Below are 26572 nucleotides of genomic sequence, written 5' to 3'. Positions count from 1 at the left end.
GCAACACTACACAATAGTTAGATAATGCAGAAGAATCAGAGGACGGAAAAATTCGGTTGCTCCGGGCGAAGGAGTAAAACAGAATAAGATTTGAGTCACGTTCCAAGTCCTTTTTCCCTTACTAACCCTACGCTACAAGGAGTGGACGGTTAACGAGGCATCACGAAGGAAAATCGAAGTTTCAATTCGTTAGCTAACTTCGAATCTTATCTGATCGAACCTCGATACTGGATTACAACATTCTGAAAATTAATCAGAAGTGGAACCAAAATCCGGCAAATACGTTGACATTCGTAATCACACTTTAGATAGATTATCGCCGCATACGTGAGTATTTAAATCAGAACAATAGCAACAACGGTACGACCGATCATCAAGACGATAATCAGCGGAATGTATTGATAGGTTTAACGTCGAATACGCGTCTGGTATTTCTAATAATCGAGAACTGACTCTTCAGGCAGTGATTTACGACCTTCATCGGTCAGAAGATCCATTGCCGTTTCTCTATCACGAAGAATAAGGGCGTTCTGCGTTTCCACCCTTCCAATGGGGAACAATATCAATCCAGCTCTTCTAGGATGCACGGTGTACACCCAGTATATTATATTTATAATCCGCGCGCGTGACACGCGGTCACGTGCCTGGGTATATAATGCACCGGTCTCGGTTAATCGCATTTAAAGCTCTCCACCATTCCCGTTCTGCAAGGGCCGATTATTATCGTGTCTCCGGGTGGCGTTGCAATCGAATCAAAATACGTCAGGAGTCTCGGTAGAGTAGCCTAATGTAATGAGAAACGCCTGCGAGTCTGCCGAGAACTTCGTGGAAAAAAAAAAGAAAAAATCGCACGATCCTGCGGGAGAAGTTAAAATAGGGGATGATTCGATTAGGGATGAGTACACGTGAACAAACCTTTGCGATGAATCTAAGATATGAAGACAACAGGAGAAAAATATAACAAGTACAGCTTTGTTAATTTTCTGATTTGAATGCCTCTTTATAACTAAAGAAGAGTATTTTGATATGGAAGCTGAAAATGAATACAAACTATGATAAATTTTGTAAAATCCAAACATACAACTATCAAGGTGAAGAGCAACGTTTTAATATCTTTAATGCTTTAATATTATAACAATAAATATTTTGAAGATTATAAAGAGGTCGGAATAATAGATGATCAGCTCCAAAACCAATTAAAAAGACAACTTTAGTAAAATGTATAGCAACGAATTAAATTTATGATTAATCTTCCGTAAAAGATAAAAAAATATGGTTGGTCATGTTTTTCTCCTGAACTGCTCATATGGAAAGACGAAAATCTGCTCGATTATATTTCGCTTATTCATCGTATTCGATAAGAGACAGATAAATAAATCAATTTAGATTACTTAATACTGTTTTATCAATAACAGAAGTTGCAATTGTCGGAAATATCGGATTAAGTTATTATTAAATGCTTAAAATGATAGACGAGTGTAATTGAATCGATGAGTTGAGGAACATTCCAGAACAGATACAAGTCTAATAAATCCGTTTTGAGAAATTTAAAGATATAGCTTTAATTTTCGTATGCCAACGGCATTATTGATGTTATAATTCGTTTTTAATTTGCATCTGATTACGTTAATCCAGGTGAACGTTTATATGTATGTATGCCCGATTATGGTTACAAATGGCTAATTTTCAATTCTATATATTTTTTATCAACTATAGATTCTATCGATAATTCTGATTTAATCGAATTAACACGAGGACAAACTAAATAAACGGAACCTTTATGATCTCAGAACACAGTCTATAAAATCTCTCATAAAACCCTAAGTATCTGAACGGGATATGGTCGAAAAAAGTCGAATGAAACTGAGAGCAGCCGAAGAAGGCGAGAGTGGCAATAATCGACGCGAAGCAAAGGGTAGAAGACGAGTCTGGGGCAAAAGCGAAAAGAAAAAGGTAGAGGAAGTCCGGACAGATGGTGACTCGGGGCAAGATAGGAAGAACTGCTTACGCAAATGCCACGTCTGGCCCTGCTGGAATGCGGTAAAAACCGACGGTGCAAGCCGGCGAGAAAAACCGTCACCATCGTGGCAACCGTCCGGCAGATGGGTTACTTTGGTCCGGGTTCGGCAGTGCTTGCATACGCTTGCACGCCTCAACACGCGTATTTACGTGAACGTACATATACATCTGGTAGCTCATGGAGGATTCGCTTCACGTTTCCGCCAGCTACGTTTCTATTCGAGAGCGCGACGCGCGCGCGAGCCGAAGCAAAAAATTCTAGAAACGCATCCAACGAAGTTATTCTTTTACGAGAACGCCTCTGATCGAAATTTTATAACGCACTGAAATAGAGAAATGGAGAAACTGGAAGAAGTAACTGTTGAAATTTTGATTCCCGTTTCTTGATTCAAAGGAGATAGGACACGAAATCGATAGATAGTTTTGTGATATGTAATTTTCTCCAAATAATTCTTAATATTTTTATGAAATCATCTTCGCATCTTTTAATATAAATTGAAAGGTTCGTAACAAAAATGATCCTTGTCGTTGTTTGCCTCTTTCAAAGGAAGCATAAGGATACTATAGCATTCTCAGATTTTCTTTAATACATCTGAACGTTTTTTAACGAAACGAAATTGTAACTAATTTTTTATGAACAAAATACTATCGTCACAAGTGTTTCTGTATTTATATCGCAGAACAATTGTATTTCCTTAAATTATAAATCGTTATGTTTAAGTATAAATTATTTTGAAATGATTGACAGGGAAATCATGATTGTCATAATTTTGCGAATATCATTCCAAGGAATTCAATCGTTTGGTCGCACTAGCCGTGGTCACGATTTGTCTGGAAGTTGCAAGATAATTTACAGAGACGCAACAATGGATCCGCAAGTAGCATCAAGAAGGAGGCTCGTGACAAGGGATGACAATGATGGCGATGCCGAAGATGCTTGTGGACGTGGATTAATAAAGGAAGGCCAAGCCGGGGGAACAATTAGATCGAGTTAACGGCCAACTTTAATCTTCTGTCGTCCGTCAGTCGTTTACTGCGTAGCGATCTGCCGCTATTAAAGCCGTTACACACTTCACCGTTTTCAAACCCCTTCCGTCCTGCCTACCAACGTATCGAAAGAAACTACGACTTTTATATGACAAAGACCGCCATCAATGAACCCAAATGACAGGAAGATGTGGGTTTTCAAAAATGATTCTTTCATCCTCGGGTCACTACCTATTTAAATCTAATCCTTGACTGCCTTTCAGTAGCAAGATCTGAAATATCATACGAAACACGAGGGAGAAAATAAAGAACATCGTGAGGGTATCTGGACATCGATTAAAATCTCTGACTATGAGATGAAAGACGCAATAAAGAATGGTTCAGATTGTAAGAAATAAATCATCGAAGCTGTTCGATCACTATGTTAACGATGCATTATACTCGTATACGATACGATTTTCAACACGGTGTACCGATCTCGACGATTAATCAAACCTGTCTCTTGTTTGATTAGTATGAATTTGTAATTAAAGACACGTTTATCCGTAAAAGCCTGATTCTGACTGTCTTATCTACTTCGAACGTGCCCAGGTGAACAAACAATTCGAGTATTACGACCGAAAATGTTTAAAATATTAGAAAATAATACTTCAATGAATTGCTTAATTCTCACTCTATGAGTCTTCTTTTACGAGTTTCTTATAAATTACTGAACAGACGTCTTCGTTTTAAAGAAGCAAGGAAGTCTCGCAGCTGAATGACTTAGTCGATCATTCTGAAGATTATCTAGGTGGACGCAACGTAATGAATGGCCACGTGCACCAAGGAGTCGGAAGAGAGGATGAGCTATATGCACGAGCGTTTAACATGACAAGATGTTACTAATTCAGGGTAGGTAGAACTGAGATGCCGACCGATGTACGAGTACAAAGGGGCCGACGGCCCGAATCCCTGTACTGCGCCTCTAATCTGCTCCAATTGGGACGGCAGGAGTTAGAAGGGCCGATGTCCCTCCGCGGTATGACGCGTGCTACCATTTATCCCAATCATCGGACGACCGGTCGTTCTTAACGATCGACAAATAAAAACTACTACTCGTCATCCGGGCAGAGGAGGAAGCTGAACGGGGCAACAGGCCGCCCATCTACACCTTCTTCGGAGCTGGCTCTTTGACGTATTAAAACACCATTAAACCGAACGAATTTGTAATTTCCTGGTCAAAATGGACGCCCACTGCTTTTTTATATGGATAATACAGTGAAACCCTCCATTAAATGTTTTCTTCATAATATCAACTCACATATCGCAATGAAAATTTTTACAGTACTCACAGAATATGATTAAACACTACACCACGGAATGTTAAATAAATTTGACATTTTTACTTCTTTTCGAAAAGCAATCTATTGTTTATGTATGCATAGGAAATATTTGTACATTTACAGTTAAATTATGTAAAAATGTAATAAATAAATCTTTAAATTTAATGTTTGAGATAATTAAAATGTATCGCTGGCTAATTCTATTCATTCTAAAATTAATCACTAAATTAATTTCTATATTGTGACACGAGTCGCCTATATTGCGATCTGCGAAATCAGGAAGCTTTAAACTTATCTCTTATCTGATATTGCAGCGATATGTGCTAATTATTCGAAAATTGGCTAGACAACATTCATATCTTTTAATCCTACGTAAAGTAAATTAACGTAAGATCTGTTCCAATTACCCTCGAAACTATCAATGAGATTGCACGTACCTGAATGACTTTTGGGCAGAGGGGGTAGGTTCGTGACCTCGGTAGCATTTCCGAAAGGAGCCCACAGTCTGGGGAACATTAAACGAACGTTGCATCCTCCTGAAAGCAGAAAAAGAACGCCGTGAAATATGCTGCCACTAGAGATATGGAGTTCGACTCAATGTTACGTGAAATCCTGGTGAGAATACGTAGGAAAACCAGAGGAGAAAAAGAAAGGATGGAGCATATTTCTGAATCGTTCATGCATCATTATTCGCGTCGCCGGAGCAGCCGCTAACGGTGAACCGACGTCTTCAGCTCTGACAAATTTGGTATTCCCTGGCTGTACGAAAGATCAACCCCTCGACAAGAGCGTCTTTATTAGAAAGGAGGGAGACCCTTCTCTATTTATCAACCTTGCCCTGGCCATTATTCGCTCTCTTTTCTCCGTGGCTGCATTCCTATCCACGAACGTCCGCCATTCATTTCCCCCCGGTCTTTTTGATCGACAAACCGGTAGCGTACTGGAATTCGAACTTTGCACCATCGACTGCAATCTCACGTTATCGACTATATACTAGATCGAATCAAAGTACGCGACGACCTAAAATTTTCTTTCACGTGTAGCAAATTATAAATAGATCTCCTCAATCATCTACTAGAAAGAAAGGAATTCTACAATTAGCTTCGGGATAATCCTGGAAACTCAGCCGAGACGTTAGATTTAATGCCAACGGGCAATCAGCCAACTTATCAAAATTGGATTTTGTTATTGCGTGCTTCTTGGAATAAAACTGCGCTTTCTTGGCCGGCTAACGGTCTGAAATCAACCGTCGATACACGGTATGCACGTATCAAGAGAAAAGAAAAAAAAATGAAAGAGAAGGAAAAGCAGCAAGAAAGAAGGAATGAAATCCGTAATCCGGGCAATATAGTACAGGTCGGGATAATCTCAGATAGCGGTGAAAGATTAGCACGCCACGCCGCAAAGGCTATCTCATTCTCGCAGGATTATCAGAAATAAATCATATTTTCCTATAAAGCGGGCACACCACGCGGTCGAGATAAGATGACCAGGCGGTTAGAAGTGTATAAACCAACATCGATACTGTGTGTGTACACACTGCGCAGGTAATGCGTGTTTGTTGCCCGTGAGCATCGGCGATATCGTTTGCGTTTGTTCGTGCGACGCTTATCCTGCGTGTTGCCTCTTTCGAGCTATCGTTCGCTCGTAAATCTACAAACGGTAAATCCTATAGCGTGATTTCCGAAGGAAAATCTTGGGGACGGTTTGCGGGGACCCACCTGCGTACGGTACTCGCGCTGAACCAGCTTAGGGGCCGCGGGATAGATTTTTGTTTGAACAAGCTGCAATCGATACCTTCTAGACTCTTAGATCTCCTGTTTCTAAAAAAACAAGCTGTTCGTCGATTCACTTGGTAAATCTTACAGAACTGCCCTATCTTTGGATTGTCTAACCGTTTTTCTATTATTAGCAACATTTGTGTATACTAAGATCACTTTAATATCGATTTTGGTTTAATAATATTTAGTTGTAATGTTTTTGAAATAACAATTTACTTTCTGATTGACTTGGTAAATTTTAGAGCTAATCCAGCCTTGGTCTATCTACCTGTTTTTCAGTTCTAAGAAACATGTGAATTACACTATGTGAATAGGATTACGCCTGCCTTTATTTGTTCAAAAGGACAATGGCTTTTAGGTATCCCATTCTTGAGGAAACAATTTACTTGTTGATCTAGGAATTATTCGACCTGTTTCTCGACTATGAAGAAAATTTCTCTTGAATAAGATAGTTACAGTCCAACCACAAAAAAACTACCTACACTCATCCCAAGTTAAAAAACAGATCATTTAGTGTATCGTTCGCGTATTTATTATTAAAGTTAAACTGATCCTCTGCCTATAATTACCTATATAGTTAAGCTACCGACAATTCGTCGTTCATATAGTAGAATGTTACGTTCAGATACATGCAAATAGATTCGATCCACAAGAGTTTATTTAATCAGACAATAATTACATTGGAATAAAGGCGATTTAGTAAACAAGAACGATAACCGAATGAATCGAAGTGTCTCAACCTTCGTCACCACCCCCTTAAAGCTTATCCTGTAAATGAGACACCAAGCATGCTACCCTTAAGGAGAAGAAGCCCTCTCCTGCCCATCACCTGGCAATTATCGCATAAACCGTTTAAGCCAATTCCTACACATTACCAGCTTGATATTATTGCGTTAGCTGTTAGCCTGATTAGCAGTATTAGTAAAGGTAGTCGTCTAATGCCTGTTCATCCCCTCTCACCTGTTGAACGACCGTTCTTGCGTGCCCTTTACGCACCTGCATGCGCCCACGCACGCACCTACACATAGAAACAACTATTCGTACATGATAGTAGAGAGATATACATTGGAGCGTGCGCGTGTACATGCATTTGCCACGGAGAACAAGTGGTGGAGAGTCGAGTCCCGATCCGTGTACGCACCGGGCAAACGTGCGTATACGTACACGCGTGCACACGCGCGGAGAGCCAGCTCAGGTGTCGGCGCGAATTCAAGGGCGTAAACGGCACGGTGCAGAGATAATAGGCAGGTAATAGATAGCATGATGACAGGCGACAACGGGATGAATGTCAGGGGTGAGACGCGAACCCGCGAGAGGAATGCAGAAATGATCGGGGTGCGCTTGATGCGGTTAAGGGAAATTGTAATTTTGCGATCTGAGTTTCATTTCAGAATCTACCACCGATTATTCGTTCTTTTTAGAAATTTTGTTTTATAGTGTACAGGTGTTTGAATGCAAATTGCATCTACCTTTGAATGTATTTGATAGATTCTAGCGAATGGGGAGCAGATTTGATGTGATTGAAGGAAACGTAATTCCACGGTCTGTGTTTAGTTTTAATTTTAAGCTCTATTTATTGAGCTGGGACCTTCTTTTTCTTTTTTTTTGTATCTCTTGTTGCACAAGGTCTTCTACAACGTAGATTTTAGTATCCTTGAACGAATGGACCGAATGGAGAACTCGTTTGACGCGGTTGAGAGAAATGTAATTTTGTGCTTTACGTTTAATCTAGAATTTACCGGCTTAGAATCATTATTTCTCGTTCCTAAAAATTTTCTCTTTAGCGTACAAAGTGTTTTAACGCAGATCTTAGTTACTGAATTTCAACGATCGTTTGTGACGGGCGGATTGAACCTAAACTCGTGTTTGGAATCGATGATAATTGCACGCTTTCTGTCCGTTTATAGGGAACGACAGATAATGGGAGTATCGAAGATCGAGTCTCGTTAGATATTGTGTCACTAGATCAGAAACAGAAATTCTAATTTAATGGGGTTGAACGCTGACGAAACTGCGATTTGAAACCGCACGATAATTCTAATTCAATTTGATGATCATTGAAACGACAAATATTATATCTACACATTAACCTATTGTCTCATAATTCTTTTTACTCGATACTATTATCAATTTAAAAAATTCTTCCCTCTATCAATTTGAAAAATCCTGACCTCTCGTTAATTTAAGGGTTGAATCACTGAATGAAAAAATTGGAGCGTCAATTATGAATGAAAGATCTTACCTTCAGCTTCCACAGGAATTTGCGGGTTCTCCTGAAGATTCTCGTTGTTATTGGTTTCCGGCGACAATGCTTGCTGATGCACCAGCGAGGATGCCGACTGTTTCGGCTTTACAACACGAAAAGCGGACGCCTCCGCGACACCCCTGCGTGAAAAGTCCAGAGGACCCACCCCTACAGGCGAGTGCTGCTGCTGCACTTCCATCATCGTGCTCGGAAAGTTCGATCACTAATCTTTACAACAATCCTCTCTTCACTGTACACGACATCCGCCCCTCGTTCAAGGAGCGTGTTGCACCACCACGGGGTGTCAGCGAACCACGCACCCTTATCTTTTCTTTTATTATTATTACAGCAACGAACAATAATACACGCCGCTCCGTAGACTGCTCGAATAAACCTTCTCACCGACACTGTGCCTCTTCAACGATCTCCAAAAATCATCCCTTTCCATGAAGTATGAATCTTCAACCTCGGAAGTATGAACAGCCTTCAGGAAGAAATTTGCTCCAGTAACTCCGACGTAGGTTCTTGCAATACGTCAAATGCTTAAAACTGACAATGTTCGGTCGATGACAATGCCAATCGCTTGTAAGGGATGCTCGTTGGATAACGATACACGTATAGAAGGAACGAGCTTCCGGCTGTCGAGGACACTGATTTCCGTGCGGCCCATCGGCCGGACAGGTCAGGAACGGCGAGCACCAGCACCCGGGGATGTGAGAGACGTTATAGCGGGTGCCTCGACGCCGACTGCTGTTAACGGGTCTGATAGTGGAGGAACTCCCATGCGATGACGGACGAAAGTCGTGAGTTAGACTGCGAGAAAGAGAGGGGAGAGACCGCACACGAGCTTGATCATCCACTGCAGTACGACTGAGAAAGATAGTGAGACACTACAGGCAGGAACACCCACACAGATGTTGGATGCATGCCGGGATTTTCGATGGAGACTCCGCCTCCAAGGCACGCCTTCTTCTTCCCTACTCCACCCCCACGAAACCACTCACCATGGCCCTGATCACGCACACTGACGCACGCTTTGGATATCACGAGGCGTACACAAGCGAAACGACGATTCCCCAGAGCTGATGCCACCGCACGCTACCAACCACTAACACACGTTATTTTCTCTGCTGTGTGTATGCGTGCGTAGGCACTACGGGTGGATATGTTTATTCGTTTTCCAGGTGATCGTGTGGGTGATGCTGTGTTGCGTCAAGATACGTATATGAACCGGTACGGTGTCGTGTGTTTGTGTACAGAGCCAGTGGCGAATGGACACGAGACAAGGTGTGCAACTCTCACCTCCGGTTGCAGCATTATGTGGAACCACTCGGCCACCCTGATTCTACTCTTGACTCCACTGATTGATATTTGTGCGCGCTCTTCCTACACAGCCGGAAGTAAATGCGCCGTGTAGACGTTTCCTGTACGCTTCCTGCATGCCGCGGTATTCGTATTTGCTGAATTCTGGGCAAACCTACATGCGTTAAAGACGACAGATAGTTGCGGAGAACTCGCTCCAGGGGTTGCTTGAAGCGGATTTATTACTCCGACTCGTCGACCGTGTTTGTTTTTTTAGAATGTTTCGTTATCTGGATAGATAAAGATATAAAACTTCTGACGTGAGATTCACCGGGATTTTGTGATCGATAAGCGATAGATTTAGTGTTTAAGCTTTGACTCTCTAGTTGTATAGTTGACCTAGAGTTCCTGAATCGGTCGTGTAGTATCAATGCTTATATGTAAGGTACGAGCAAGAACAAAAAGTACGAAACTACGTCGTTATGTTGCATCAATCACACCGCATTAATTCCTTTTGTTGACTCGATAAGAACATATGAAAACAGACTAAGAACCAGATTATCGATGATTCGGGGATTTAAAGGATTTGATTTTCTCTGGGAATGAATTTGAACATTTACCTGTCGTTTTACTTTCGTCTCACTAATACTCCTTCTTTTAAGACACGTTGCAAAACCATTTTTCTGCGACACTTTTTATCGAAATTTCGCCGAGTTACGCACTGTGTATTTCGTTCTGGATCTATAACTGACGAGTCGCATCGAACGACAGCACACATCCGTCCAAGACGATCCATTATAGCTTAAGTGATTACGACGTTCATCTTTTATTGCGGTCTATTCACAGAACAGATTATCTGCAGAAGAATTTTCCACGCACAATTTCTTTCCTTCCATAAACACGTACTTCGAAAAATCATTTAGTTACGCGTGAATTTCTTTAAATAGATTTCAATACTAAGGTCTCCGGAGGGAGATTCTCGCCCCTCTCTCTTTCTCGCACACAGGTAAATTTGATGATAAAATTAAAATAATTCACAATTTTTGTACCACTTCTATTCTCACAATTGTTCTACGGCGAACAACTCTGTTGCCAGTGTAAATATTACAAATATAAGCTATAAACCTATCTTTCTTCAATTATTAAAAACATAAAATATAACACTTAGAAACCCAGACTTTTCGTACTTATAGTAATATCTACAAAATCCTTAGCTTCTGTATCTGCCCAATATGTAATATTAATTTTTCAAGGATTTGAAAAATATTGATCACAGGAATCAATAAATAATCTAAAGAATGTAAAAATACACGTAAATGGAAGTTGCAATAAATGGAGTGAGAAATTACTTAATCCACATGCTATGCATAATACAAACAAAATCATCGATGAAGTAAATTTTATGTAATGAAGTTATGCATAAAGAAAGTGCAAACAAACTTACCATACACCTCAGACACAAATTCCACACCTTTTATAAAAATATTTAGACGTCTTAAGTTTAACTAATATGCATTCGGTGAATCATCGATGTGATATCAGTGCCACCAAAGAAGATAACCACGACACTGTCGGAACGTAATAACATTCTTTCAACTATTCACGAATTGAACTATGGTAAAACGTTCGTTCCCAAGCAAGATATGCCCCGTAGACGAAAGAAGTGTCGTCAGGGGCGTAACTAGAAACCGGGACGAGATGTTGAGCGTAAGAAGAGAACGACAAATCGCATCAATCATACTCACTCACTCGCATCTTGTCGCGGCGTGTTCTCCCCGAAGTATCAGAGGGTGGCCCCAAACTCGTTCTATCTTCTCAGAGAAAATTGCTTACTCTCTTACCGCGAAAATAGGAAAACTCTCGACTGGAAACGAGACCGTGCGAACGAGCGGTGTCCTCTCGAGCCACGCTTCGAGGAATCGGGCAGAATGGGATAGGGTAGAAAATGGGGTAAAAATGTCTCAGACAGTATTACGAGACTTGGTTGTCGCGATGGTTGAAAAAGGAATCGTTTTCTTAAAAACACACAGACGGTGTGTTAAAAAATTTACGCGAGTTAAAATGAGAAGAGGAATTCGAGTAATTTTTGAGACAGATTCTGACAAACTTTTTTATGATTGCGAGTGAAGGAATGGAGTGAGAAGAAATGATTTGTAGAAATTGAATTTATTTTACTCAAAAATGTGTGGATATCAGGAGCATATTAAACATCGATCGGTTTTCAAGATACTTTATCGGTCTTCTTATTCATCGGTACGCTTCACACACAGCTCTCATCCGAACCTGCCTATACGTTTGTTTGTTCAAGTATATACCGGACGTGATTTACAGGCTGTAAGATAACTTAATCCGTCAGCACACAAATGGACATCCACGAGCGGTGAGACGGGCGTCGAGTATGCCTCACACTGTCACGTTTCTCCTCGTCGAATCGCGTCAAGTATTGTCTCTAGACGCGCAGCCTTGAATCCATCAAACTGATTTGCAGTATTACTTGTAAAGTGGATGCATATCGTGGATGCAAAATCAATTGAAACAAAACGAAAGTACGTTCAAATTACGCTCGAGTTTCTCATATATCGTTATCAGTTCTTTGCGGTATTTTTTATTAACCAGTCATTTTCTGACTTGCGCTGATACAATTTTGGCGCAGTAAGAATTACAAATTAATTATTAATCGCTTGTTAAAATATTCACATGGTCAATACATTTCTTATTAAGCAATTAGAGCATAGCATAGATAATGTGATTTCTTGGTTATGTATTTTAAGGGAAAACGAATGAGGAATTCAGAGGGAAAGCGATACTTTTAAATATTAAGATATGTTAGTATATGTATTCATAAAGGTTTAGAAATTCATAAGAAGTATTTCTTGGAAAAATACTTTACGTTCCCACTGAGAGAGTTAAAAGTGCTTTAAATTCAGTTCTCAGAATTTCTGTAGGACATGAAGGTTTGTTTCATCCTCTAAGCTTAGCTTTGGATATTTTACGTTATCTCTAACATTTAAGTTTCCTAAAAATGCATAATCTTAGATCTTCAGATTATATATTTATCGGACGACTTAATAATTGATCATCTGTTTAAAAAATCCTAAAACTTTAGGAATACTGTGAGGGAGCAAATCGCGTATCTACCTTGACAAAGTAGTTCAATGCGCCGGATACAGGAGACGAGTGGCTGGCGCCACGAATTTAACACTTGATTGTCCCGTCGAACAATTGTTTCGCCGGTATTATAGTAGGCTCACGCTCGTATCCTCTCCTCGAGAGGCAGACGGGAGGACGTACACGAGGAATGACTCACTCCTCAATCGAGGAGAAAACATATTAGCGATTGTCTTTACCAATTGGGGGATGTGGGTGATGGTTATCGCTACACCGTGCCACGCTGGACAGAAAACGATACGTGAAACACGTCTACCACAGCGATGAACGATATAATTCGAGATGATATTACTCGTTCGTAAAACAACCACACGCTGGTATGTGGGTAGACGCGAGCACACAATCGAAGGATTACGTATGAAAAAAGATGGAAAAAGAGAGGCAAGCAGATGGACCCCTGCGGGTAGGCGAACGATCGTTTTACAGTAAGCATTCGCTATCTGGAAACAGATACGTCGTAATTGGGAAGAATTGGTCTAATTGAAACCGATTAATCCGGATCTTGACGAATCTTGCACTAGTGGATCGAACAATCGCTGATTTCGATTCGATTACGCCCTTGTTCCGATATTTTTCATCCGTTCAAAAACATTCTGATCCCTTCTGATAAAGCGTAAGACTTTGTTTATCGGACGCTAGACTTATCGAAACGAATGAAATTTATATATATTATATATATATATATATACAGCGTTAACTAACTAAGCTAAAGAACGTCGATGCACGTCCGGAAGATTAAAAACTTTGAAGGCTACCGGGCGCAGGTGAAACAATTTCGAAACTGTTAATTGACGTCTTTCGATCGAGGCTGCATAACCAGAGAATAATGTCAACAACATTACGAGTGCATTAGCGCACTCGATGCTTCTTCGAATCGCCGCACTCTTATCTAATCTTCGAGCGAACGATGGAACGGGTTCGCGATTTAAATCCGCGAAGATCGATGGATCCTCGACGTCGAATACATTCACAGACAAGTCGTGCACAGGGATCAATTAAATACTGGAGTCATTGATCACGGCAAGGCCGTTGTTCTGTTCTCCCAGACGAAAACAGTCTGACTACGCGGAGTTTTCGCTCGAGACGCTTTCGTCAGCCTTGCACGACGATACTCACGGAACAAAGCTTCTACCATGTCATCGTCACGGGCGAAAAATCATTATCTCCTTGCTGGGTTACTGTGACATATAAACAAAATAGTTATTACTACGCCTAATCGCGGATTTGCTCGTCGGTAAAAACACTCCAGCTCGACCTAGACTACGTATCTCGAACGATTCGGTCACGTGTCACTGTATTCCACTTTGCTCTTTCTTCTTCGATATTTGCAGTTGCAGTGATTGGGTGTCTCGCGTAGAATATTTGTACATAGAATATTTGTTCTATTGAACTACACTGATATATTCCACTGAGATATAAATTGGTCTATTAATTCGGATATGCCTATTGTCCTTCCAATAGAATAATCCTATTATATTTCGCAATTTTTCGAACGGATAACCGCATTTTGAAAATTACTTAAGTTGCGATATTAAGTTAAGAACAGTACACAAATTTAATAAATGAATTTAATTTAGTCCGCTAGTAGAGAAATTTGGCATTATTTTGCAAAACAATTAAAAAATTCAAGCATACCTGGGTTAAGGACTGATACTTTTTCTGACCTGCAGATCCAATAGCGTTGAAGCGACAAAAAGGAAGGTCAGCGGAAAAGATTCATATCGAGAAGATCGTGACGTACAATAACAGTAAATTCTTGAAATATTTTCTACTAGCAAAGATCATCACTTTTTGTTTGAATCTAAATGAACCAGACACGCCTCTATGTTAATAAATCCTAAACGATCTCAGCGACTCCCGTGATTAATGCTGCAAAATATCTCAATCTGGATTCTCTCTGCTCCGAGACGAAATCATAGATCACACCAGAGGGAGAGTAACGTTATGGGGTATCGAAGTACCCTTTTGAACAGTTATCATCGAGAACGTCAGCCAGGTCGACCCTATTCGTCTCTCTTCATCTTCCACCAGCTCTCTTTTCCTCCTTCGTAGTCTGGCGTGAAACTGTTAATGAATATCAGCCCTAAATATCAGTCCACAGGGATCCACGAGGGTGGCTGTATTCGTCGGTGCATATGTCTGTACATTATAGGGGATTACATAGCCCGTCGAAATTTACCGTGAAAGTTCCCATACGTGTACGTACGGGGCCCCGACCCTGGTCACGCTCGTTTGTCCCGCGTTAACTGTTCCCCTCTCTTTTTCACTTCCATCGACGATCATTGCAGTTCTCTTTCCTTCACGGTAGAAATTGTGCATCACGTCGTACCATATGCCAGCTCCCATCATACGTGAGTCAAGCCGTGCCTTCGAAAAGGGATACCTTCTATGAAAATCTAATCGACCCACGACTTCATGACTTAATGCTTCCTATTGCGTTATAATGATTCGATACGAAGCAACATGTTGGATTTTAATTGTTAATAAATCGACAATCACTGCAATATGAACGCACTGATAAACTAAAAATAATGCAACGATATTTAAATACGGTTTATGAAACGCTTAAACTTTCTCTACTTTACGAAGTGAGTCTGAAAATAATTTTAATCGATGCTGCAACGGAAAGATGCGATTTCCTCAGTGTCGGATACGGTTTATAAAACAGTTAAGGATTCTTCTCTTCACGAAGCAAATATAAAAATAATCTTAATCGATGATGTAGTTGCTCCTCCGCACTGTAAGGAAAAATATGATTTTTTTTCAATATTGGATAGTCAACATTGTATGAACGATATCTCAGAAACGAGGAAGGGTTTAACGCTTCTTACTTCGACTTGTTCGTCCAACGCTATTGAAATCTTCCCGAAATTTCTAGCAGGGGACAACAGTTCGTAATTGGCGAAAGGGACGTCCTCCTCGTTCGCTCCTAAACTTCGGGATTACGTCAGTGGCTGAACGAAGCAGACGAGAGAGGCATATCCGGTTGGCTTAGATTGACTTGGCGCCAAGCGCTGCGCGTACGACTGCCGGAATTAAATGATTATTGGGTTATACACGACAGTCGGAACGAACTATGAACGTAGAAGAAGATCGACTCGCCGGCGAAACAAAGAAGGAAGATAGGAAAGAAAGAAAAGGAGAGAGTATTAGTTACGAAGCACTTCGGGGGTTAGTCTCGCTCGGTAGGAAGCCCAAAGTGAAAACCCGCATGACTCGCTCTGTCACCTAAAGACTCACTTTGACTGTTGGACCGCTCAGCCTCGAGCAATGCCCATACAAACCAATTGAATGCGAGTCGACCCCCGTTGAGGCAGGAATTAGGAAACCGGGCAAAATGATTAATTTTTATAAGCGTACACGTCGCGATATGGCTATTTTACGTTCGTGGAAATTCGTTGCTCCGGAAAAGCGGATAATCGGCGGGAAAGTAAACGAGCTAAATTTAGCAGGGACGAAGGAAGACTTTATTGGTATATTTAATTAGAAATAATTTTTAGACGATGCCAGATATTCTCTGAGTTGCTCTGTGAATCTTTGGAAGTCGTTTCATCATTCATTCACTCGTTTTATTTCATATCTCACTCTTAGTCTTCTGAATGTGATCTTCAATAATCGTGATAAATTATGGTTGCACTATTTATAATGAAAAGTCTGGAATCGTGGGAAGCGACATTGTGTTAATTAAACATTGAGATTTTGTGCTTTCATCACAAAACTTTGGGATTCTGTTGAATTTTACACGTTTATTAAGAGTCTATAAGATGTCTCAACAACACGTAGCCAGATCTTGCCTGGAACGTTATTAAAATTGCAATTATGGACCAGTGAATTAAATAGAAAAGACACGACGATAATTCACTGTCGAATCCTCTAAGTTGATGCAAAATGCCCACGGCTGTCTCTGACACAACGTGCATATCTCTAAGTATACTGTGTATCCGTGTACACGTGGCAGAGTGAACCAGATCAAACGCAGTTTTACCAAACGACTGTACCTCCCTTCCTCATCTGAATTGATAATATCGACGTCAGCATATCAAAGACTACCCTTACGCTCGATCTTCTATCTCTGACGCACGTCTTCACCCATACAAGGACTCACAGACGAAGCGGAAGCTCTGTTCTCCGTATTTAAAGTGAAAGACAACGGCAAAGAGGAGTAAAGGATTCTCTAGATTCAAATAAGATCATCGTCATGAGGATATGCGAACTTGTGGGAACCGAGACATCCCGTTCGCCTGCGGGATACACAGCCGAAAATTTCCTTTCCAGCGATTTCAACAGTGAGCTTACCAAGTACTGGCAGCTTGACTCGCGAAATGTTGCCAGAAAATATTTGTCTATCCTTCGTTCTTGACCCTAAAATTAATAAAACATAATATTGAAATATGTGGAACGAATTTTGTGATGTATCGATGTCTGGATGATATTTAATTTCAAGTTTGATACAAAAATTATATCGACTTGCGACATATAACTAAATAAACCATATTCAAGTAATTAAATAAAAATATTGAATGAATACACATATTTTTAAAGTAAGATATTATTGGAAAATAAAATCAACATAACATGCCATCGTTTTACAAAAAGAGGTGATATTATTTCACTAAAAAGTTAGTGAGCACTTTCTTTAAACAAAAATTACATTTTTGCAAGATGTAGAAAGACTCTGTGCGTGACTATATATAAAATCACGTTTCTATGCCAATAAAAATCAACATTAATTTTTACAATGTAAATACAGGTCTTTATCATCACCTTGACATGTTCGGTAATTTTAGTATTAAGGAATGATCATCTATTCAAAAGTGAAAGGTTGCGAAAGTGAATATACTTGAAAGACTAGAAAGTTGAAAAACCAACAGATACCTGTTCGAAAATATTCGTGATAAGTTCTGCCACGCGATGATCGTCCAACTTCAAGCAACACACTCGATATGATTTACCATAATCACGGTAAAAAATTCATGAGATTTCGATGCGTCTATAAGCGGCAGCTCGGTGGCTGTAAGAGGGTTGTTGTTTATCCGAGTTTCCGCGACGAGCCAGAGAATCGGATGTTACAATCTCTGCCACCTAGCTGGCAGAATGCTTCCACTAAAATAACGTTATATTATCCGGCGACGGTGCCACCTGAGCCGCTAAAAGCGTCGGTCCCGACGCGGCCATAACGCAACCTGGAGATTCGAGATTTACTTCGTGCGTAAAGTTGCGACTGGACCAAGTGGTCCAACCAAGATTTCATCCATTGGTATCTTCTCCTTCTCACTACCTCGATAACTGTGGATTTTAAGTGGTAAACGACCTAAATGAGAGAAATGAAGGTTCTAAAAAAAGAAAACAAAAAAAGAATTTTTGTCAATTTTACCATTATCGTTTGAATATTATGGACTTTCAGTGTTTTATATGTATCATTTGTACTTTTCTTCCGATGGAAATAGTCGACTATTTCCTTTTACTATTTTATAGTCGACTTTTACTTTTACTATTCTACCTTGTGATAGCCCTAGAAGCTAAAGCACACTATTCTAGAAATATCTTAAATAGATTTTTTATTTTATTTTCACCTACTTGTACTATATATATATATTACTATATACTTTGTACTATATATTTTGCAATGGAAGCCACATTCTTTCATACTAAAAAATGTTATTTCATTTTCTAGGTGCTTACATCGTTTACCATTCTGACTCTTCAATTTTATAATAATTTCAAGATAATTTGAATGAAATTAGATTTTCGAGGCAGCTAACAGAATCAACCACCACAAATAGGATTTTATGAACCTTGAATTAAAATTAGCGTTGCGAATAAGTCTTCTGGATGTACTTGAGTCATCCGTGACGAATAAGAATTCAATTTCTTAAGAGATGGTCGACGTTCGACAGCCGCGAAAATGGCGACGGTTAGAACAGTCGCGTCAATGAATCCGATTGATCGCAGATCAATGGGTCGTTGCCGCCGGACGATCGACTAATCTCGAGGGTCAAACGACGCCGGTCAAGTCGGACTTCCTTCGCCAGTTAACCCCGACGCTATTCTCAATCTCGACTCTGACTCATCCTCGTCATCATCATCGTTCGTTGTTGTTGACTTTATGTTCGTGTCTCCTTCTCCATCGTGCGCTTCTCCTAAACAGCAATGCCGTAAGAAAGAAGGCGCGTGTACAATGTAACATCGCGATGATGATGTAATATATTCTCTACACTGACCCTGATAGTTTTCGTGCCAGTATAGTGAGGTACTAATGTCTTCATCTATTCGTGTGTCTGTCAAACGTGGATGCAACAAGAAAGTATACTCGTTGAGCGGCGAAGAAGATGCAAACACGCTCTTCAAAGTAGTAAGAAATCGTTTAGAAAAATTAGGAAACTTTATTGATATTGCAAATGCAAATTGTTCTTTGCTAGTGATTGAAAACGGTATGAAAGTTTATTCTTGATAATCACTGTGCGTGTGATTATTTTTTAAAATATTCTCAGAATTAGAAGACAACTATTCAGACAATTAATTTGCAGCGCTATTGCAAATGCAAGTTTTACTTTGCAAGCGATGAAAAATAATATAAAAATCGTGAGATCTTGTATCATTAAATAATATTTGATTCTAGATATTCTCAAAATCAGAAAGCAATCATTTAGAAAATTTACAATGCTATCCGTCACTAATGTATAGTTCCCTCTGCAAATGGCGACGAGTAGTATAAAAGCTTTGAAACCTTAAAATCATTAAAAAATTTTCAGCTATTCTCAAAATCAGAATGCTGTTGCCTGTAAAATTCGCGAATCCGTTAGAACTACGAATTTTCCTCTACGAACGGTGGAGAAAGGAATAAGAACCTTCTCTCGAGATTTCTAAACAATACCCCGGCTTTAAAGACACGACGAAATCCGAGTTCGGTGTCTCTTAACCGCGATATCCATAATAACCGAGTTAACCAGCGAAGGTATCATCATAGGGTCGATATTAACTGTCTGCAATATGAAACCCTCTTTACTCCCGAGATGATACGTGGAATAGAATCAACGGACAAAGTCGTAAACGACGTTAAAGGGAGTGAGGAACAAAGGGGAGGTGATTCGAGGCTCGCCTATGTTTGCCGAGCAATCAAGCCCAATCATTAACCCCTGGAAGCTCCGATGGATCGAACGTGTGGGCATACGATATATGAATAAACTCGTATGCGACGCTGAACCGCCGGTTTCTATACGTAGACGTTGCGGTAGAATTGTTGCGACGGCTCGTGGACAGGAAGTCCAGCTAATCAGGGGTAGTGAGTGGCAAACAGGGGTGCGGTTATACCCATCGGGGGTACCTAGTGCAGTACACCAGGGATTCGAGGACGAATCGCGAGACTTTGACGAAGACGAGGGCTAGTTTGTTCACGATCATTCGTCTCTATTCGCCGTTACGATCGTTAATTTAATTAGTCGTCAGTCTCTGATTAATCAGGCAGGAAAAAAGGGTATGTATTCTTTCACCTAGATAGAAACAGCACACTCATCGTCCGCGTTCATCTCATCATCTGCTGAAAATCCATTTTATCCTTCTCTCTTTCTTTCTCTTTCTCTCTCTCTCGTTTTCTCTAGAGTTTGCGGTGCGTTCGCCTCTCGCGGCTTTGGTTTTAATTAAATTTTTTTGTCCCCAGCCAGAACTCCGCTGGCCTCGCGTGATAAACTGAAAGAATAAAGAAATCCTTGAGGAATATACCCGAGGTCCTTCGTCGAAGAACGAATCGCTAACATAATTTATGGAAAAAATTGTATTTAGCGATGCCAACAATTAATTCTTCCTTTCCCTCTTTCTTTTTTTTTTATGTTTGTTAGTGAAAATAGAACGAGGTAAACAGGAAACGATTGTTCGCGAACGAAAACGCGATGTGGCTCGCGATAAATAATACCAACGTTTCATAACTGCTGCTACCGTTGGATAAATGGAAAGGGCTCGAGTTATTATCCGAAGGATTTTTTCCCCTCCTTCCTTCTTTTTCATCCCCCGCGAAAAAAGGGCGGACGAACGAAGAAAAAGTGGCGCGTTAGAACCGCGGACTATAATAATAAGGCTGGTAATTCGCAGTTTGACGAGCTCTTACGGAACCCACGACTTAACTTTTCGAGCTTTCTTCGTCGTCTGCGCGATGTCTCCCCAGCGTGCTCGTCAATTAAAAAGCGAGCACCTGGACGCAGGAGGGTCGAAAAAAACTCGAGTGCTACGTTTCAAAGGGAAGAAAAATCGTGGCACTGATTAACACTTGATGGGCCACTTAACACAAATTAACCTCGTCCTCTGATTAAACAATTTTTCATTGTATCGCATAAAGAAAATTAAAAAAAAGAAAGAAAAGTCTATTTTATACAGAGTTAACTGTAGCTATTGGAACCTACTTGTCCGAAAGATTAACGCTAACAGAAATATAAAATAAAAAAAGACAGAGTGAGCGAAGCGAATGTGACCCCTTCTCGCTGCTGGCGTAACGTCCGGTTAATCGTATCGTCGTTTTTAATTTCAATTGGACAAACGCGCGGAAACAAAGTGGATTTGCAGGAACGAACGCACGAATAGCGGAGGGACAACGAGTAATTTACGAATCTGGATGATTACTCGCGGGAACAGAAAGAAGGGAGAGTACGTGTGAACCGGTCGGCGTCGACATAAAAACGCTCGCGTTCAGCTAATTTAAACGAAATTGTCGGAATAAACGGAACTGCATGCATCCCGTCGCTCCAGATGTTTCGTAAATGAATCCTGCCGCGACTACTACTAGCCTGCTATACTCTCGCGGCTCGACTGGCTAATTACTTCCCCTCCTGCTTCGTAGCCAGAGAACCGTAATAGAAAAAAGGAATGGTCTCTTATGAAAATATTACGACCACGTTATCCCTTCTCGCTTTATCCTACTCACCTTTTCCCGAGTTCTCTTCTTCTACATTATCAAATTCCCGTTACACGCATCGATGCTTCCGCTCTGGAGAACGAAGAGACTGATTCACTTCGCGCGAGGATGAAAAATTTGCGATCCAGCAGATACGTTCATCTGCCAAGCTGTACCTTACCAAGAAATCAATAGAACGTCTGTAAAATATTACCGATATATTTTTTACGTTTGTGTAGTTTTATATTGTGTGTTTATTTAGTGTGAGATGAAAAAATATTTTTGAATAAAGGTTCAAAATCTTGTACGATTGAGATAATATCGTTCAAGGAATTTTACGAGTCACAAGCACAAACGAGATGCAAGTTATCCGATTATTTTATGTGCCGAACAATGATAGAAAAAAATGAAAAAAGATAAGTCTATTACCTATAGCTTCTAATTTGCCAATTAACCGAAATATTATTATAGTATATGAACATTTTAAGAAAAAGAGGAAAATGAGAAATATAAAGAAACGAGAATTCATGAAGAATAAAGCAATGAAGTATTTTTTTGTTTGTAAAGATCCTTCTGAAGCGTAATTCCTTCAGGGATCCTGAAAAAGAATTATACTATACCTACTTACTAAAATACGACTAATCCATCTCTATATATAGTATATAATTGTTTTATCAAGAGTATCTTTATTTTAACAAATACCGCTTCGACATGATATTCGCTTTCTTTAACTTTCGAAACTCAAAAGGGCAAGAATGTGACAGTTATATTAATAGCATTACTCAAATCAATAGCAGCGAATACATTAAGCGTCCCACCCATTAACAAAAACGTTACAGATGACACATGAGTCCTAAATGAAACTTCGCTTCAAGTGGACTAACAATAAGGCAATCCAGCCAGTGGCAAATTTCTTTCTCTTGAAATTTCATTAAAACCAACCGGCCGGAGCGATATCTTGTCCGAGCAAGCTAGACGAAGCTTAATTAAACCAGACTAGTGGGGGGATTCTGAGCTGACCACGCTCTATGTCCACTGGTGGATCATGTAAAAACCTCGTGTTTCAATTCCACGCATGCCGGAAACGCTCTGGACAACCGCTCTGAAAACGAACAAAAGGAAGAACACGAAGGACTATAGTGGAAACCAAAATATACCTACCTTCAGGCAACTTGTGGTTTCCCCGAAGACACCGAGAAAGGATTTATTCCGTCGTAAACGGTAGCATCCAGCTTAGAATTCATTCTTGCCACAAGTTTTCGCATATCTTTCGAAATCAACGCGATATCTTGAAAATGGCTGGAAAACAGGGAATAGAGCCGGGGCTTAATTAAAACGAGGAACGAGCGCGTTTCGCTGTGTTATCATCGGCCGCCGCATCGTATAACGGCGTGTTTCCATAATTCGCCCGAAAACCCAACCAGACACGGTGGTCAGCAACGGTGGTCAGCAACGTTAGTGGACCGTGGATCCAAACCACGGTTATTAACTGACCAGGATGAACGAGACACCGGGGACCAACCAGCCTGGTGAACACAAACTGCCGGATATAGACGCAGCCTCCTCGAATTCTGTTGCCGAAAGGATTGATGAGAGCGGCCGGAGCTGAACGAAACGCGTTCCAGTCTGTGTGTGCAACCTGTGTATGCCGCTGACAAACGAACCTCGCTGCAATTGAATTATTGACGCAATCATTCGGTTTATGCGCTCCTGAATATCTCGTGGTTTCCATTGGACGAGCGTAAAAATTCCGTCCCTGGTTTCGTTCAAATAAGGCTTTTAAAATTACTAAAGAATGGAATGAAATTGGCAATAATTCGACCTATTAAAAGCTAAAATTGAGTTTATGTATCGTATATCTTTTGTGATATTTTATGATTTAGACTCCAGCGGTGGAAAACTTTGGAATCTAGAAATGTTGTCCTTGGTTTCAGTGAAACACTTAAATCTGAGTAAAGAATGAAATAAAATCAGTGGTAATTTGAAAGGAAACTTGATTTATGCATGCTCAGATATTTTATGATTTTAACTAGACAATTAGAAAAATTGTCACTAACAGAATTCTCCTTGGTTCCAGTCGAAGAACTTTAAATTTATGTAGAATAATTCGATAGAAGCTGAATTTTGATACCCTAGATATATTATATTTCCGACTAGATATCCTTATCCAAATAAGGCATTTAAATTCCTAGAAAGAATGGACCGAAATCAATGATAATTCGAAAGAAGGTGAAGCGGTATTCGCGATGACGACCCTCATCAGGCTGCATAAAAGCAGAGTAAAAAAAAAAGGGAGGCAGAGAGAACAGCGTCGAGCTGAGAGAAACCACCCCGAGTAAAGTCAACCGAGGATCTATCGTTCTCCAGGGAGTAAGTGGATCGTGCAGGTCGGAGATAGAGACCGACTGAAAAAAAGGTACAGGAACGGAAGAGGAAAGGAGAGACAAAGAGGGAGAGACCAACGGAATTGAATCGAATTGGACCAACAGTGGTAGCGTGCTTGCAGGCAGTTCGTCCAAGGATATTTGTTCCGTACGTACCCGGGACCTTTGGAGACTCTGTTGTTGGGTGTAGCAAGAACGAAGGACGGGGACATAAAGCACCGACCGGGTCGAGGCACGTGGTGCATGCGAGTATTAAAGTCCACGTGGAAAGTCACGCTCGTCCCGCGAGACGCAAACCCGAATATGGGTGCGACCGTTCCCAGGAGAAGCTTGGCAACACACCCACGCTTGGCTAATTGTTTAAAATCTGATCGTACAGAAACGTTAGTACTAATTAAGTAACTCATTGCCCCTGGATGTGTGATTTATTCGTGATCATCGATCGCGACTGACATAGTTTCTTCCGTGATTAATTAAACCTACTTCAACTTAATTGCCATCACGCTACGACTCTTTAGGAAGAATCATATAATAATTATGTACGATGTTTGGAATATTCGTGCATAATTCACGTATCTCGTGTTATATTTCCATATCAGCACAGAAGAAAATCTTCAGACCCTTTTTTTTAGTGTTTTATGTGCTTTTTTATTACTGGTTCAGATCTCTTTATTTAGTATCCTTGCTCTGTTATTTTATTCCTGCTACCCCTCTTTTGTTGACCCCTTTTCTTTTATTAATGTAATTTCCTTTTTTGGTGCCTCGCTTTACCTTAATTCTCTTTCCGTTAAAGAAGGTAGAACACTACATACGCGATATTCAATGCCACTACTTGATCCTCTGATTTGGAATCTCGATGCATTACAAGACCAGTTCAAGATACAATACTAATTCATGGAGTTCAAGAAGCTGCAATGCCATTTCATCGATCACGAAGATCCAAGTTAGCGGATCGTGATGATGCTAAAGATTTGCGCTATAGCGTTTCACTATCGAATTGTCTGTATCGTTTCGATACTGGTTCGACAACGAAGCGTATTATCGTGACGTGGTGCATCGAGATTGCGAGATGCCAAATATCTGTCCGTTGGTCATTGCCCGACCTACTTCAACAAATGTATCGGTACAAGTATCAATCGTTTATAGTTCACCGAGGTCGACAGAGATTGTTCAGCTCAATCGAAAGGAACCTAACCCGACCTCTCTCGTTCTTCTGGCATGCATTAAATCCAGCATGCGTCTAACGAAATCCAATCTAACTAACAATCAACCAACATCTGACTGATCCATCATCTAAAGCCAATGTAATATAACTACACAGAATGTTCTAAGAAAAAGAGAATTAATTCAAAGCTCGTAGACCTCTTCACCAGCAGCGAATCACTTTTTCATCTTTTTTTCCAACGAAGATTGGAAGGTCCACCCTCGCGTATTCACGTTCACCTTTGATTTATTCTCGAACCATTTGCACGCTTGCTGGCGGACGATCACAATGAAGCTTCAAACGATATCGTTTCGCCGCGGAAAGGGTAGTAGAAGCGCGATGAAAATGGGATTGAAAACCACCAGACTAATCTCCTTCTCCCGGCGTGTAGCCGTAATATCCACACCCACGCCCCTGAAACGCACAAACACACGTATATCCACGATCGTCCACCTGCACGATTCCCTCCACCCAGTGTTACTGTATTTTTCCACACAAAAACACTTTACATGTATACATGATCGTATGTTGAAACAGGCACGCAAACACTTACGAGCATTCCACACACGCGAGAACGTAGTCGAGGAGAGAACATATATTAAATGCGTGTACGTACTTGACGGTATGCGTGCTAGTCGCGCTACGAAGTGGGGCTGCCATTTAAATAAATGTTTAATCTCGCCCACCTCTTGACGCCCCCTTTGCACCCCAGGTAATATTCTCTCTGTTCTTCTCCGCGTCCTCGCTCGTTTCTTTTTTCCGCTTTCTACCCCATTCTCCTTCACTCCGCGGCTGAAGGTAGCTGTACGAAAAAGCGTGGCCGATGAAGTGGAAAAAGAGGTGGCGGCAGATAGAAGAACAGAAGAAGAAGTTAAAGAAGAAGAGAACATAGAGAAGGATCGAAGAAAGAGAACGAAAAGCTTTGTGGTGGTGAAAAGCAAGAGAGTACAGGGGATAGAGAGAGAAGCAGAGTGCTGGAGAGGCAAGTAAAAAACCAATCGAGTCTGTGCAGTGGCTGCGTGCTACCTTCCCCCTCTAACATTCCATCCCTGTTTCCGCCCTGGACCGACCCCTGCAGCCATTTAACCTCTGCATTGCAAATGCCACCCCCTTTTCGCCACGGCCATCGGTCTGTATAAGGGCGGCCAAGGGGGTAGTGGAGGGGTTAGTACTCAGTCGAGCCGAGACTGTTATTTTAACGAAATATCTTTAAACGGCAGCCGAGGAGAAAGAGAGAAATAGAGGATGAACCCCCCTCGACAGTCAAGCCTGGAGGGAA

The 26572-nt window shown here is 40.7% G+C and overlaps 1 protein-coding gene and 1 long non-coding RNA gene across 3 annotated transcripts in view; both read right to left on the bottom strand.

The window, feature by feature from the left end:
- The window catches only part of LOC122574173 (fez family zinc finger protein 2-like), a 28661-nt gene extending 18262 nt beyond the window's left edge, over positions 1–10399 (bottom strand). The window contains exons 1-3 of one of the 2 annotated variants that reach the window (XM_043741425.1): positions 8352–8432; positions 7070–7127; positions 4766–4864 (exon numbers count right to left, since the gene is read on the bottom strand). In XM_043741425.1, the coding sequence (XP_043597360.1) occupies positions 4766–4844 (79 nt within the window). In that variant the 5' untranslated portion in view covers positions 4845–4864; positions 7070–7127; positions 8352–8432. Of the gene's footprint in view, positions 1–4765; positions 4865–7069; positions 7128–8351 lie in introns of both variants that reach the window. The other variant, XM_043741423.1, reaches the window with a different exon arrangement.
- Positions 10400–16544: 6145 nt separating this feature from the next.
- Positions 16545–20441, bottom strand: LOC122574028. Its single transcript, XR_006318873.1, has 3 exons — positions 20315–20441; positions 17700–18157; positions 16545–17186 (listed from the first exon to the last, which is right to left on the bottom strand). It is a non-coding gene; the product is annotated as an uncharacterized LOC122574028 (long non-coding RNA).
- Between the last annotated feature and the right edge of the window lie 6131 nt (positions 20442–26572).

The sequence above is a fragment of the Bombus pyrosoma genome, linkage group LG13, assembly GCF_014825855.1.
Source record: "Bombus pyrosoma isolate SC7728 linkage group LG13, ASM1482585v1, whole genome shotgun sequence".
NCBI lineage: Eukaryota > Metazoa > Arthropoda > Insecta > Hymenoptera > Apidae > Bombus > Bombus pyrosoma.
Note: the sequence above shows the minus strand (reverse complement) of the source record. Positions and strands in the feature narration are given on the sequence as shown.